Source organism: Sceloporus undulatus, chromosome 2 (assembly GCF_019175285.1).
Source record: "Sceloporus undulatus isolate JIND9_A2432 ecotype Alabama chromosome 2, SceUnd_v1.1, whole genome shotgun sequence".
NCBI lineage: Eukaryota > Metazoa > Chordata > Lepidosauria > Squamata > Phrynosomatidae > Sceloporus > Sceloporus undulatus.
The window spans coordinates 178,378,215-178,394,982 of record NC_056523.1 but is presented as its reverse complement, the minus strand read 5'-3'; the positions used below and the strand labels follow the sequence as shown (position 1 = coordinate 178,394,982).

The following is a 16,768-nucleotide window of genomic DNA, read 5'->3' as shown; positions in this document are numbered from 1 at the left end:
GTCTTGTTACATCATGGTAAATTCTGTCTAATCTACCATTCTGTTCTAACAATAGCCAGTCACATGCTTCTGAAGCTGAATGAACAGGGCATGTCTTCAGAGGTAGTGTCCATGTATCTGAAGGAACCAACAAGGCGAAGACTAAACTAAAGTATATCTCAGACATGCAGTTCAGCCTACTTAATAGAGAGTGATGAAAGCCAGATCTCCTTTCCCAGGCAGTACTTAGAATTAACCAGTCAGGAATAATTTGTTTAGCATATGACTGGGAAAAATACATTCTGTATGGATCCAGGAAAACAGGAATATGGCTGTTAATGTAAAAATCAACAGTCCAAAGGCACACTGCTAGGGGATTACAGAATAAGAACAATTTTCTAGAACCAAGAACTTCCTTACTTTGCGATGTCATTAAAAGAGGACTGCAGAAGCAGAAATAAAGACATACTGATATGTTATGAACTGTTAAGTTCACAGACACAGCAAACAGCAATATCTGATCAATACTTGTAAGCAAATGGAGGGAAAAATGAGATTATGTTATAGTATATAATGAATATGTGATTTATACATTCGAACCACTTAACACTTAAGTTAAAACCATTTCACCGGGTTATTGGGCCCTTACAGATTCGCCTCTGTCTCCTTGCTTGCCAGTTGGACCAACGGGACCTGGAGAGCCAGGTGGGCCAGGAGCGCCAGGACTACCAACAGGACCAGTCTCACCACGATCACCCTGTTGGGGGACAAAGTTGAAGGGTTACATCCCATGTATGCAGAGGAAGAGCTGAGGGACAATGATCCAATACATTTCACACCAACCCTCCCTACTTATTTGCCTAGTTCCATGATGTGAGGAGAAATGGCCAAGTGCTAGGGCTGAAGGAACAGTCAGGAAAGATTTTCAAAAGGTTTTTGGCAACAGGCATGGAGCAATTGTAGCCCTACACAGAAAACATGGACAATGCAATGCCAAAGGAAAAACTTAGCCTCTCCCTTGGGAAGCTAGGGATGCTACCTAGTTCTCAGGGACTAAAAAGTTCCTATTTTGTGACCAAAGTAAATGTTTTGTTTTGTGACCAAAATAATGGCGCGTTACAGACCGCCCCTTTGGGGCGGCCTGTAGGTACACCTTTCCTCGGTGTATCGGGGCCTCAGCTGCCAGACTGGCAGCCTCCGAGGCCCCGATCCACCGCTTTGCAGGCTGCAGGGAAGTGGCAAAAGGCCACTTCCCCGCAGCCTGGAAAGGGGTGTCCTTGGGGCTTCAAGCCCGAAGGACACCCCGCGGCGGTGGGGAGGAGGAGAAAGGGGCCACTTGGCCCCTTTCTCCTGTGCGTTGCTGGGCGCAGCTGTCTGAAGGCTGCGCCCAGCAACGCAAACCAGGAAAGAGCTCCGAAACGAAGCTCCTTCCTGCTCCGCGCAAAGGGTGCATTAAGCACCCTCGCACGGAGCGATGGCGTCACATCCGCGTCACATGGCTGCCGCCATTTTGTACATGCGGAGCACGTACTAGGGTTGGGGGGTGCGGAAGCACCGCCCCTTCCTAACCCTAGTACGTGCTCTGCGCGTACTTTCATGGCGGTCTGTAACCCGCCAATGATAATTTACATAAATGGAATATTAAACAGTTTATTCTCCTAAGGAGGGGGCGGCATGGAACAATGGAGACAAGATAAAATGTTGATCTGAAGAGCAGAAGACAGACGCTGAGATGGTGAGCAGGGAGAGGAAGCAATGGAGGGGCAGGCATCCTACTGTCCACACCTGGACTCTGCAATGAGACTGCAGCCAGACAGCTTTATGATATCCACACAGATGATAAAGAGGGACTTTGATATTTGGGAAATTGCTGGCCAAGTTAAAGGAGCAATGGGGTGAGAGAAACAGTAGAACTCTTGAGCTAGATATCTTGAAAGATAACAGTGGCTAATATCCCTTTGGGGTGGACACTTACCTTCACTCCAGGAGAACCATCTCTTCCTGGAGGACCATCTGAACCAGGATTGCCCTGAGAACGAGAAGAAAGGGAGGTGATTACTTCTTAGCAGCCAAGGAAGTTGCTGAACATGTCTTTTTGAGCAGCAGTATAACAACAACTTGGGGAGTAGTTTGCATTAACACTGAACCTTTCCCAGCTGAGTAGCTCCAGCTGGCAGCTGTCTCTGACAAAAAAATCTTGGCATTCTTTTTTTTTATTCATCCCAAATTACCGTCTTATTTTGCAGGAAAATTGTCATTTCTTCCCAGACAATTCTAACCTGAGGTAATAGTTGCACAGTGTGTGTGTGTGTGTGTGTGTGTGTGTGTGTGTGTGTGTACACACACACAGATAAATACAGTTAGGTACTGCATCCATGGATTCAACCATCCACAGCTTGAAAATATCTCTGCCCCCCCAAAGGTCTGAAAAGCAACCCTTATTTTGCCACTTTATATACTATGCAGTTGTATATAATGGGACTTAAACATCCCCAGATTTTTGTATCCACGGAAGGTTCTGGATATGTATATTGTTAAATCTCTAAGACTGTATTCCATGCTTCTGAGCAAATGGATTGTAATCCACAAAAGCTACACAATAATACATTTGTTAGGATTACAAGGCAACATACAACTCCTTATCATTTTACTTCAATAGACTAGTATGCCAACTCTTCTGCAAACTGGAAATCCAATTAATTTAGATTTGTTTCATTCTGGAACATTAGAAAGAAAGAATACTTTATTTTTTTCTGAACTTCAGGCATAAATAGCTAGGTAGCAGCAGCAGAAGGAAGGTGGATATCTGTTTAAATAGAGGATTCCCCCACTTCCATACACACACTTTGTTTTCCACATCCTACACCTAACAGGTTGGCTTTTCTCACCTCTCGTCCAGGCTCGCCAGAGGGACCAGTCAGACCAGGTGGGCCAACGGGACCGGGTGGGCCTCTGTCCCCAGGACCACCAGGAGCTCCTTGTTTACCAGGCTCACCCTGGTGAAGAAAAACAATTCAGCTCAGGTGAAAACAGGACCTTCTGTTCAAAGGAAAGCTATCAAATTCCAATATCACAAAGGTACACACATTTTCTCACCATTAATCTTGTTCCATTCTATTTCCACATTGGAGAGCACTTTCCCACCATTCATATAAGCATGCATTTTGTGTCCACACACCATTTTTTTTTTCAAAGTATACACATTTTTGTAGACTTTTTTTCAAATGTAATCATTTTATAAATACTTTTCCCACCGAAGAAAGCATTTTTGTGCACTTCCCTGCAAAATATATGCATCTGTACGCCTTTGTACACTATGTCTGGACTTTTTTTCCTTTTTCTGTTTTTGGTGAACATCTTTCTTTGTGTTCTGCACTGTAAGCTTCATGAAAATGAGTTTGAGCTATGAAATGCATTCTGGTTTATATTTACATCCAGAAAGTGGAAATTCACATCAGAACTTGGAAATTTACTTTTCAAAAGTAATTTGTTCTATTATTCATTACAGGAGTGTTTGAAAAGTAAGATTTTCCTATTACACATTGCAATGATGAAAAAAATTAATTGCTTCACTATGTACTGCTAGCTATTTATTTTATTACTTTCTGTTTCTTCTAAAAGGGAAGCTTAGGACTGGTAAGAGAATGGCATAAAATCCAAGAAAATGTATAAAAACACCTCTCAAAATATTACTTTTTAAAGTTACTTTTTTAAATAGAAATTATTACTCATTATACCAGTAAAGTATCTTTGCGTACATTCATTCATTATATTGCTTTTAAAATGTACCATGGTTACACCCACATTGCCAGAAAAGCAACTACAGTCAGCCTTTCTGGGGTTAGGGGTGCAGGACCCCGCAAAAATGGAAAAAATGCAAAAAACACTAGTCCTCCTCAACCATATTTAACATACAAAAAAGTATGACCAGTATGTTCAACCCACGTTGCTGTCTTCAAGGCAGCAGGGTTCCTTTGCAAGTCAGAAATGGGTGGCTAGCAGGACTTTCCACCACCTCTGCTGCTGCTCTATACCATTTTAAGTAGGGACTTACAAGCCTTGCTGCGCATTTACACTCTCTCAGTTTCGTGAGGCTTGCAGTCCCTATTAAAAATGACAGAGGGTAGCACTGGAAGCAGCAACAATTAATTTGTCAATAATTAAATTCACAAAAGTCAAACCCGCAAATGTGGAGGGCTGACTGGAGTTAAAGGCTGGAATCCTGCTGGGGGTTTACATCCATGGAAATCAATTTATGTCTGCGGAAATTAGAATTGAACCATTCCATAATGTCCATATTCAGCAAAGGGCAGCCTACTATATAGAGGAGCTGGCAAAGTGACCAATGTGCAAGGGGGGCGGTGGCTATTGGTAGAGCCTGATGTGCCTGAGGACACTCTTGCTGGTTTCCTATTATCCATTTTTGCATTTCACCGACAGGATTTCTTAGCACCTATGCTACATAGCTAAGTATATGTAACAATGCATAATGCAGACTGTGATAGAGGATTCTGGCCAACAACATTGCTTGCAGCTAGTTGCTTCCCTTCAGTGTACACCAAAGTACAAACTGAATACATTTCTTATTCATCTTCAGAAAGGAGACAGGATTATTCTGAGAGTCACCTAGAGAAGCTTCACTCAATATCTCCAGAACTATTTACTTGAATGGAAAACTGTCCACACATGTATTTTCAAAACTGTACATTATCAGCTTTAAATTGACGAACACTACACACTACACTACACACTGTGAGGTACTTCGATATGCCAAGCCATCTTTTAGAACTCTGCCATCTGAGATCTCCTCCATAGGAAGCTTGTCTTACACTACTAAATTTGGCTGATAATCCACTTAGGACAGTGCTGACAACTCTGATTAGCAGCCATTCTCTATGATCTCAGGTGAAGACCTTTTCCCTAATGGGACAATCAGATTCCTCTCACTAGAGATGCCAGTCACTGAACTTCAGTCCTTTTCTATTTGTAAGCCATGTGCTCTACGCATTGAGCTTTGGTGACCCAAATAAACTCCCATCTCCATTTAGACCTATTGAGGTTAAATTTTAAGGCTTGAGCAGCTCATCTCTCACTTAATGATATCATACTGCTTAACTATCAGTGCTGATTATTATTGGAGTAAATTTCTATTCTGACCAAACATCCACAGGTCATTTTTACATTATTTTTGGCTGTGTCACCTGTCATTCCCTCACTTCCCTGTTTTTAATGCCATAAATCACTTACAGAAGGACCTGGCAGGCCAGGGAAACCTCTCTCACCACGTTGACCAGGGAGACCCACAATGCCTCTTTGACCAGCCAAACCTTGAGGTCCAGGTGGGCCATCAGCACCCTGTGTGGGAAGAAAAGGCAGAGACAACAATTCATTTACAAAGGAAATAGCAGTAGGGCAGGGCAACTGTGTTTTCAAAAAAAGACCAGGTGAATACATACAGGAGGGCCATCTTCTCCAGACTCTCCTTTCTCGCCTGGGGGACCAGCAGGGCCTTGCAAACCAGGATCACCAGCACGACCAGTTGGGCCTGCATCACCACGAGCACCCTTGGGACCATCTTTTCCAGCAGAGCCTGGTGGGCCAGGGGGTCCAGGATTACCCTAGATGGAAAAGGTATGGAGCAGGTAGAAGAAAAAATGTGAGATGACCTTTCCCTGGTTTGAAGAAAAATAATGCATCAGATTGTGGGAAACATGAACATCCAATAAAATTCCCAAAGACTGATCTTCCACACAAACATAGTAGTATCTTCATTCATCAGCAGACCACACAGATTGAAAAGTGAACATGGATCTTGTGCAGAAAATAACTGCTATTTGTTAGCTTTGGTGGCACAATAATTAATTCATCTACAATGTGAATTTGTGTGAGGGGTTTTAAAGTAAAATTTAATATCTATTTGATATCTCCCAAAGGTCTAAAACTACCCAAAAGCTGTAATGTTGGGAATGTTTCCCCCCCAAGGTTTTTATTCCTGAATAGAATTACAAAAGCTATTTAATCTAACACACTGGGCCACCAACGGACAGACTGAGCATTAGCAGAGCAAAGGGTCTGTGTCTTGATGCTTTTACCTGGAGGTCATATAATAATATGGTTTATTTATATACCGCTATTCCAAGGATCATAGCGGTGAACAACAATAATACAACAGTTAAAACATCATAGATCACAAATTACGTACAGCAATAATACAACAGTTAAAACATCATAGATCACAATATACAGCGAATGTGGCCTCATAACCAGAAAAGGTGCAGGAGCCCTGGTCTTTTTTGCATGTGGCCACCTTAGGCTGCATCCCAGATGGACATCAGGACCTACTAGAGTCAAAAGCTCCTCTGGATCCCAGGCAAGGGAGAAGTATCAGTCATTAGGACTGACTTAATTGTCTTTTCCCTTTACTGGTCCATACTGAAGGATGAGAATAAAGATGTTAAACACCTCTTGTACATTCTCATGTTTGAAATTATTCAGATTTTGAACCCAGCTATCTATTTTTCAAGTAGAATTAAAAGGATTTACAATTTTAAAGGTCTCAATTGGGACACATACAACAAAAGCCCTTTACTGCAACCAATGTACAGAGGATCAGAACAATCAGACTGTGATAGCTACATCCATATCCTACCTGGACTATCCAAAGTACAGTGGGACCTTGGTATCCACTGAGGATATCCTCTGTGGGTATCAAAATCCACAGATGCAATAGTCCCATTAAATACAATGGGAAGGGTCAATTGTATCATATCCTGCCAGGGATTAAACCAATCTGAAATATGCATTTTTGTGGTTGTGTACCTTCAAGTCATTTCCAACTTATGGCAACCCTAAGGTGAATCTATCATGAGATTTTCTTGGCAAGTTCCTTCAGAGGGGGTTTGCTCTTGCCATCCTCTGAGGCTGAGTGTGATTTGCCCAAGATCACCCAGTAGGTTTCCATGGCTGAGCCAGGATTCAAACCCTGGTCTCCAGAGTCATAGTCCAATGCTCAAACTGCCACACCACAGTGTCTTATCCACCACTTTTAAAAACTATAGTGAAAGTGAGCCTAAGACAGTTTCCAGTGGCCATCACTTGTTTTCAGGATGGGGTGGGGTTAATGTCATTTTCTGCCTTTGTCCCAAAACGTATCTCTCAGCATTTTCTATGGCCCTTGTATAAAGGGCTGATGAGTAAGGAAATCATTTAGCCTGCAATCAGTGGAGTTTATCAAACGGGAGGAATTTCTCTTAAATTCGAATGAAAAGAAAGTGGGGCCAAAATGGATTCACTTAAAGTCGCTAGTTTCACGCAATTACGTGAATACGCATTGCATTCGAACTGGCTCCCCATTGCCCAAAAATAGCATGCCATTGCCCGAATTTGCGTGTGGCAGTCTATCACGCAATAACGTGAAAAGACATGATTGCATTCAGACTTACTTCCCATTGCCTGAATTTGTGTGTAGTGGGTTATCACGCAATAACGTTAAACCACATGATTGCTTTCAGATTGCAATCGGATTATACTTCCAATTCCCCTTGTCTGATAAACTCCAGTGAGTCTGTCTTGATGAACATAAGTATTTTCAGGAGCACAAGTATTGTACTTTAAATTCCAGGGAAGTTGACCAAGCAACTGTTCCCATAGGCAATCCTGTGGTATATGATGAGGAAGGGGAAACTTTTGGAACACCCCCCTTTATTTTCTGAAATTAGCCAGAGATCTCAAGGAAGAAGACCCTTTTATTATAATGGGGCCTGCTTTTTGCACTCTTAGTCTAAGGAAGCCTGCCAAGTTTCCCCACTTGCCCTGTTTCATCACCTCTTCTGAATAAATAGGTTTTATATTACTTCTTGCTGCTATTTCAGAACCCCGTCTTGGCTGGTTGATTGCTGCATTGCTTCAAAACCCTCAGATTTGCTTCAGACAGGGCATAGCTTTTATATCCTCTTTTAGTTTTACTGTGCCATTTCAACTGCACCTCTAGATCTAATGGGCAGGATATATGATGCCAAATAAATGAAGAAATACCAACAGACATATCTATATTTCTCATGACTTAAATATAATGGTGATATCCAGGCAACCCAATTTAAGCATTTGATGTTTTTCCCCAGTCCCATATGTTCAGCACAACAGTATACATTTCTAATTTAAAGTATGTTTTACTGTGTTATAACTCCATCGTGCCCTAACCCCAGCCTCTCTATTCCAGCTGCCATTGCTGTGGCCTTAGAGGAAGAGAACAATAGGCAGTATCTGCCAGATGTAATCTTCTCTTTCACTGCCATTTCCATTTCCTAATGCTTCGTGACTTATTTAGATTGTAAATCTGAAGGCAAGGGATTGTCAAATTAGTGGTTTGTAAGCCGCCCTGGGAGCCTTTTTGGCTGAAGGGGGGTTATAAATGCCTTAAATAAGCAAATAATACTTCCCTGTAAGCAGATGAAAGGATTGCAACCTCATTTTCTCATTTTCTATTAGGGCTAGATCCCTCTTGTCAGGGATGCTATCTAGTCCACTATCCATAATTGTTTTCTATGGATTTAGGGCAGCCTTTCTCATCCTGGTCTGCTCTGAATGTATTCGACTACAATGTCCTTCATTTTCACCTGTAATTAGACTAGAAATTCCCAAACTTTGGTTCTCCAGGTATTTTGGACTTCAACTCCCAGAAGCTGCAGTCACCATAGGCAATATCAAGGAATCCTGGGAGATGAAGTCCAAAATATCTGGAGGATCAAAGCTTGGGAATCACTGCTTTAGACTATGGGAATTGTAGTCCATTTAGTTATTTACTTCATGGAGAAAGCTGACTTGGAGCCTTTTCCCCTTCCAACTTATTCCCAATACAATTGCCATGTTTTTATCTCCCAAATAATTTTATATTTGAATTCACAAATCACATAGTTGGAAGAGACCACCAGGGCCATCCAGTCCAACCCCATTCTGCTATGCAGGAACTCACAATCAAAGCACTCCCAACAGATGGCCATCCAGCCTCTGTTTAAGGACATCCAAAGATGGAGAACAAGTCTATTTATTCCTTGTTTTGTTTTATACACAAACACACTTGCTACATTCTTCACACCTTTAACCACTTTTTCTCTAATAAGGAAAAGGTGATAAATGGCCCTGGATATTCTCAGTTAACACCCTTTCTAGGTTGTTGATAATTCATTATGAAAATCAGTAACTGAACTACACTGAACTTACATTGGGGCCTGGTGGTCCCACTCGTCCGGCTGCACCAGGGAATCCAGTGGCACCCTAGGAAGAAAAGGCAAGAAAATAATCATGAAATGAACATCTGAAAGGCTGTAACACAGCAAACACTTGAAGCACCAAATGGTGGGCAGACAAAGGAGTGGCAAAAACGCTCCCTTGGTTTTCAACCTATCTCAGTGAAGGATAAACTAGCTCTTGTTGGAACTTCACCCTGCTTGGAAAGTATTAGGGAAAACTTGACTGGTGCCTATAGAGATCAAATACAGTGCAGATAGAATGAAGGAGTCATTTGTTTTTTCAGCTGCCCTAAATCAATTCCCAGCTATACTCAACAAAAGGCTAAATACTCCTCGATGGCTTCCAACACTGAACCTCTCCAAGGTGCTGAAATGTGTGACTGCACAGCTGATCAAACCATCAGTAATACAAAATGTTTTTTAAAACTGGGCTGAATCACAAGGTTATTAGCAAGGACAGAAAATTAATTTCTGCTAATACCAGCAGTGCATGTAAGGAAACCAGGAAAGAAGCTATCTAAGATCATTTTGTTGTTGTTAACTGTCCTAGAGTTGATCTCAACCCATGGTGATACTGTGGATGAGACATTTCCAAGACCTCCTGTCCTCCACTACTCTGCTTAGTTTCTGTACATTCATACCCATAACCTCCTTAATAGAGTCCATCCATCTAGCATGTGGCCTTCTTCTCTTTTTACTTCTCTCCACCTTTCCTAGCATTATTGTTTTTTTTTTCCAGTAAGTCGTGCTTCTCATGATGTATCCAAAGTATGATAGCCTCAGTTTTGTCATCTTGGCTTCTAGGGATATTTCTGGATTGATCTGCTCTAGGACCCATTTATTTGTCTTTTTAGCTGCCCATGACATCCTCAGCACTCTTCTCCAGAACCACATTTCGAATGAATGGATTTTCTTTCTATCTTGTTTCTTAACTATCCAGCTCCCACATCCATACATGGTAATAGGGAATACAATGGCTTGTATGATTCTAACTTTTATGCTCAGTTGTACATCTTTGCATTTTAGGATCTTTTCTAGTTCTAGTCTTGTCTGACCTCTTTGCCAATTGGGAAACATTCTGTTTCTCTGTATTCTGTTCTGACAGTAGCCTCTAAGATCATATCATTGCAAAAAGAAAGCAAGTTATTCAGAAGTTGGGGAATGACTTACTGGGGGTCCCTGTGCACCACGAGCTCCTTTTGGACCAGTCACACCAGTTGGACCCTGCAGAGAGAAAAACCAAAACCAGGGTAGATGGAGATAAAAATGATTCATTTCACTGAGCTTCTGTCAATCACCTCCATAGTATATATTTAACAGAAGCAAACAGCCTTCCTCAGACTTCAGGATTCTCCTGGCTTATAGTATCTATTGTTGGCTGCGCTTTTACATAATGCTGACCTCACTGATTTTGTGTGTATGTATGTGTCATGTAGCAAAGGGAGCAGGTCTTTGGCATACAGGGTGTTTTGTGAGACTAAAAAAAAAAACCAAACAGATATTGCAGGGCATCTTCAGCACTCACCACCACAGCAGAAATCATTTCTATCCTTTATTATGCAGTATTTGTATCACAGCTGAGGCCTAACTCATGACCCAGAGCCTGAATCGAACCTACTAAGCTTTTTGCTATTTGGCTTTACCACAAGTACATGTAGTCCAAGTTGACTAATGACTACGGGGAAATTTCTGTATGAACTGAAATTCCCACGTGCTGCTTTGCAACAACCACCTCGAGTTAAAACCCATCCCAGATTCCCTAATGTGGCTGTGATATCCAATCCTTCTTTCAGAAGGCTTCTCCCAACAGCATCTCAAAGAGTCCCAACCTGCTCTCTTGCTAGTCATTGACAGACAGACCAGGACAAGGAATGAGCTATACTGACCTGTGGGCCAGGAGCACCAGATGGACCTTGAGGGCCTGGGGCCCCAGCATCTCCTTTTTGGCCGGATTCACCTTGTTCACCTTTAGCACCAGGTTGGCCATCAGCACCCTGTAATATAGAAAAAGACAGAAATGTCCATGGTGAGACCAAAATCCATGGCCACAGGAGCACACTGTAGAAGGAAAGGGGAGTAAGTCCCTTGGAAGTATCAGCCAGTACTCACAGGGGGACCAGCAAATCCAGCAGGACCTGGAGCACCAGGTTCACCACGGTCACCCTAAAACAAAAACAGTGGTCAGCCATGGAAACAGCCAAAGAAGTAAAGAGACTCCACCTATCTAATCTTCTTTTTATTTATTTATTTATTTATTTATTTATTATAAATACATATAACAGAACAAACTAAGACATACACATAAAACATATTACAACACAATAAAGGAACATATCAGCTTTCATCCATCCGTTAGTCATATCTTAGATCTTACATCAAAGCACCAAAGCACCTATCTAATCTTCTGATGGCCTATGGCAAGGATGGCCAGCTTGTGTAGTCTCAAGATCAGTTCTGTTTTCCAAGGACCAGAACTCTGGGGCCTTCTCACAGACACTCAGATCAGCAATAAAATTAGCATCATGAAGCATGACAGACTTCTTCTGCTCAGAATTATGAAGTAAATGACAAGAGGGCCTAAAAATAAATAGGCTTCTCAAGACACTTCAGGAGAGAGAGACTGGTCTTTTGCCCTTCTTGACAGATGGTATGATGTCATAGACTGGGGGTCCTCAGAATAAATTAGTTTCCCTAGACACCCTGATAAGAGACTACTAACTGGCCTTTGCTTTTTCAGAAAGATGCACAAGACAATGACAAGTAAATCCTGGAGGGTTTGTTCTTCCTTCCCACTACTTGACTAGATTGATTGGGGCACTTCAGGAAAGATAAAGGGGTCCTGATCTGGCCTGCAGACCACCAGCTGCTGTTTCTTGCCCTGTGCAAAAAGTTTCACACTTTTAACTTGTTGGGGCATGAATCAGGGCTTTTGTTTTGTTTTGTTTTTCATTCAGCATAGTAAAGCCCACCCTTCCAGTACTGAGAACTGTTGTTTTTTTAATATCAGTCGTAACAATAGATGGTCACAGAACCATAATTATCAATGGACAGTCATCCAGCTAAGACTTATAGCTCTCTTTCTGGTTTATGCTAGATGCTATTCAAAGGACAAATTCCTCCCTCCTTCCATAAAGCCAGGGCACAATACACCCTCTCTCTATGGGGAAACAAGCTCGGGAAGGTGAATACATATTTGGCTTCTGTGTTATTCAAGGGAGTTCTGTGAATCCCTGGCATGATTTCTGAGATTCTACAGGCCATATCCCTTTCCAGAACAATTCAGAGTAACATCAAACTTACAGGGGCACCACGCGCACCAGCTGCACCAGATGGGCCAGGAGGACCAGATTCACCCTGAAATGATAGAAAAGAGAAAAGGTGAGGCAGTAGAATGACAAGATACTAATTCAGCATTAAAACAAAGCAGCAGAGACTTGACTTTACTTCTCCATTTTCTGAAAGTAACACTATTCTCTGCTACTACTAGAGAGCCAATTTAGGAGAATAGGCAGGATTCATGTACTGATAGAATTATGGGCTCTGAGCCTCATTAACAATCCAAGGAAAATGAGACTAAACAAGCATCACCATCCTCTTCCATAAAGCACCTAAAATACGTAAGTACATAAATAAATAACATACATAAATAAATAAACAACAACAACACGGTTTCTGCTGTCATAAATATTCTGAGATCGAAAAAATATTTGAGGTTCTGGTCTATAAAGACTGGAGTGAAAAATGTATTCGCTCTGGAGATCACATGGTGATATTAAGAGCTAAAATACATATGAGCAGCAGGGCTAGACAGATCTTGTGATACATGGTTAGTGAATTGACCCAGCTAAACAACTCTCATCCTCTGATCTCCTAATGGGAATTCCCTGTATTATTAAATAGCTATGTCTATATGCTAAATGGCAAGACACATATTTTTCAAACTTTTCCATATTTCTTGGTCTCTTCTCCTTGCTTACCTTGAATTAGCAGTTTTAAACAGTCTGTTTCATTCTCATGCACCCAAAATCTTTCCATTACATTACCATTTCTCCAGTGCCCGCAAAAACCTCCTGTCTATCATTCTCTAGTAAATATGTACATTAGACATACCTATATACTACAAATGTATATTGGTTTTATTCCACTTTAAACAATCATGGCTTTTCACTAGAGAATTATGCTCACTGTACTTTGATGACGGTCCTGAGAATTCTATTACACATGTGCCACACCCAGTTATAAAACTATGACTCTCAAGTCTCACTAGGAAAAGAAAGTCACTTTGAAACCAGCAATGAGATACGCCCATGCTACTATAGGACGTAATGGCTGAGACGCCACATTGCCTGGCATAGTGTAAGAGTTTCACAGGCAGATCTCTGCTGTGGCTCCCCATTCACCACCCCAGGATTCTTACATTTGTTGCAACAGCCCTCTGGACTGACCAGTCTCTAGATAGTGAGAGCAAGAGTGTGTGGATCAGAGAAGCATCTGGCTATGCCCCATAGTCAGACACAGACAGATGGCATATTCTGCCCAAACTCACTGGGGTCTTGGCAGATGATGCCATCAGTCTGCATCTGGCTATGCAGTATAGTCAGCCCCTCAGCCAGCACCCCATGCACTCTGCCAGCCATAGAATCAATGTTGCGGGGGGAGCTATCATAATAAAATTTTAAGTCTTGAGGGAGAGGGGCTTTGGAACATGGAGCAATGGAGTCAAACTACAGGAAAAGATATTATGAGATTACGACTACAGGAAAAGAGATTACTCGTACACCTGAAAGTTAGGAAGAACTTCCTGACAGTAGGAGCAGTTCAACAGTGGAATACACTGCCTCAGAAAATGGTGAAGTTTTCTTCTTTGGGGTTTATTTTTAAACAGAGGCTGGATGGCCATCTGTTGGGAATGCTTTGATTGTATCTTCTTGCATGGCAGAATGAGGATGGTCCTTGGGATCTCTTCCAACTCTAAGCTCCTATGGCTGCAGAGGGCAGCGCAGAATACTAACCTCCAGAACAACCAAGAAAAGCCATATACAGATGTACTATGGACTTACACTTGCATATACTGTATCACTAACAGGATGTAAGCTATTATGTGCCAACAGACTGCTACTGAAGCAAAAATATTCAGAGGACTTACATACCACTTCAAGGCTTCTACCTGCTGTAACCTAGTACACCCTGGACAAGTGAACAGGTACACTTACCTTTTCTCCATTGGCACCAGCTGGGCCAGGAGGACCGATGGGACCAGTCAAACCCTGGTAAAAGGGGAAAAAGTGTTGTTATCAAAGGCAGCCTTTTCCCCAAAACTTGACATACTTTAGGCACAAGTAGTTTCCCCCTCATCTCATTTAAAAACAGATACATACTTAACTCTTAAAACTAAAAAAGAAAGAAGAAGTGCACATATTTTCTCAGTCAGCTCTCGAAATAATGAGTCGGTAACTTCCTATAACTAAATGATATTCAGTTTAATTTTCCTTGCTGGAATTCTCCAATCCTTAGCCCATTCAACCAGGGCTCAGGAATGGAGTCAAGCTTTCTGAGCAACTATGAAGCTTTTGAAACTCCATCATGCCTATCTGCTATAAGGGAGAACTGTGGTCCATCCATATACTCTCCACTGTTATGTTGACACTACCCATATATTTCCAGAGGGGGCATCTGTTTCAAGAGGCACCAAGAAATGGCTGCCTGCATCCCATATAATGGCTTCATTTTGCAAAGCATGTGCTACAGCCCCTCTTACAACACACAAGTATTCCCTTGCATATAGTCTGGGAAAACCACTACATTATGAACAACAGAGAAATTTAGCTCATATGTCATTTTCTGAAACTGAATCCAGATAAGAATGAAAATAAATCCAGATAAGAGGGAAGTACATTGTTGGAGCCCCTAGCCAAGGCATGGAGGTTTGTCAAGCAGTCCTGGATGGGGTCACACTTCTCCTAAAGGACTGTGTTGGCAGCTTGAGGTGCTCCTGGATCTGTCGCTCCAGATATCAGCTCAGATAGATGTGATAGCCAGGAGTGCTTGCTATCAGCTTGGGCTGATATGAAAGCTGCGCTCCTTCCTGGAGCCTGAGGACCTAAAAACTGTCGTACACATGCTGATAACTTCACGACTTGATTTCTGCAATGTGCTCTACATAGGGCTATCCTTGTGCCTAACTTGGGCCTGATACAGACAGACCAAAATAAAGCTGCTTTGAGTCACTTTGGAGGTATGGTGTTTTAATGATACATGCATCCTAAGAGTCCAGAAGCCACACCAAAGCCACGCTCCAGTCCTAAGGACAAGAGTGCAGCTTTGGCATAGCTTCCAGACTCTTAGGACTCATGCATCATTGAAACACCATACCTCCAAAGTGACTCGAAGCAGCTTTATTTTGGCCTGCCTGTATAGGGCCTTGGAAGCTTCAACTAGTTCAAAATATGGCAGCCAGATTGGTCACCGGGAGATCTAGGAGTGACCATATAACACCGATTTTAAAGTCCCTTCATTGGCTACCCATTAGTTTCCGAAGACAGTACAAGGTGTTGGTTATGACCTTTAAAGCCCTTCATGGCCTGGGCCCAGCTTATCTACGGGATCGCCTTCTTTCATACAACCCTGCCCACACACTTAGGTCCTCTGGGAAAAATCTACTGCAGCCAGCAAAAGCTAAGCTGGCTGAAGTTATCCAGAAGACCTTCTCCTCTACCTCCTGCCAGAGGATATTACTAATCTTGACAGCTTTACAAAGGCGGCCAAAAGGGATCTCTTCCAATAGGCCTTCCTGGATTAGCATCTCAATTGCCTCCTACTGACTACCCTGGCTTGTCCATTTTAATAATTTTAGTTGTATTGTTTTATTGTTGTTGTTTATTTTTTTGATTTATTGGTTATGGTGGGTGGATGGGCTTATGGGGTACTGTATTTCACTGTATTTTATTGCTTTTTAAAACTGTTGTAAGCCGCCTTGATCTCATTGGAGAGGTGGGATATAAATAAATTATTATTATTATTATTATTATTATTATTATTATTATTATTTTCCAACAATTAGTTCACAAGGAGGAACAAGTATTTTGAAATAGTATCATACACTTTCAATATACTGTTAGTAACAAAATACAGCATTATATCTGGCTACTTCTTCATAAATGCCAACTATCTATATTAATTTTTGGTCATGTTCTGATGATCATATTTTGGCTTAAAATGGCAAGATAAGAATGAGCTTTTTATCTGGATTTGTAGAAATGGATTTGCAGAAGTCTCCAATTAACTATAGATTTCTACAGTGTACTAACACTGGGAAACTGTGATTATCAGCTTCAGAACAAAACCAGGATCTTTAAATTCAAACCATATTTTAGTATGTATCTTGGCTTGTTCTACAACTGATGACTATGGTACTTCTGTTTAGACAAAATAGGGGACTATGTTTTATTAGATTAATTCTGCCTTTCCAAGATGTGGCAGGCTAATGTCTGAAGTAGGCCAACAGATCCTTCCCACACAATCCCATGCCCCTAGTAGTTTCT

General features: G+C 41.7%; 1 protein-coding gene across 1 annotated transcript in view; it reads right to left on the bottom strand.

Moving 5' to 3' along the window:
• COL2A1 (collagen type II alpha 1 chain) overlaps positions 1-16,768 on the bottom strand; it is a 95,088-nt gene that overhangs the window by 9,276 nt on the left and 69,044 nt on the right. Inside the window, exons 36-46 of the mRNA XM_042452023.1 lie at positions 14,441-14,494; positions 12,528-12,581; positions 11,337-11,390; positions 11,114-11,221; positions 10,398-10,451; positions 9,199-9,252; positions 5,436-5,597; positions 5,227-5,334; positions 2,868-2,975; positions 1,955-2,008; positions 629-736 (exon numbers count right to left, since the gene is read on the bottom strand). Of these exons, the coding sequence (XP_042307957.1) occupies positions 629-736; positions 1,955-2,008; positions 2,868-2,975; positions 5,227-5,334; positions 5,436-5,597; positions 9,199-9,252; positions 10,398-10,451; positions 11,114-11,221; positions 11,337-11,390; positions 12,528-12,581; positions 14,441-14,494 (918 nt within the window). The remainder of the gene's footprint in view (positions 1-628; positions 737-1,954; positions 2,009-2,867; positions 2,976-5,226; positions 5,335-5,435; positions 5,598-9,198; positions 9,253-10,397; positions 10,452-11,113; positions 11,222-11,336; positions 11,391-12,527; positions 12,582-14,440; positions 14,495-16,768) is intronic.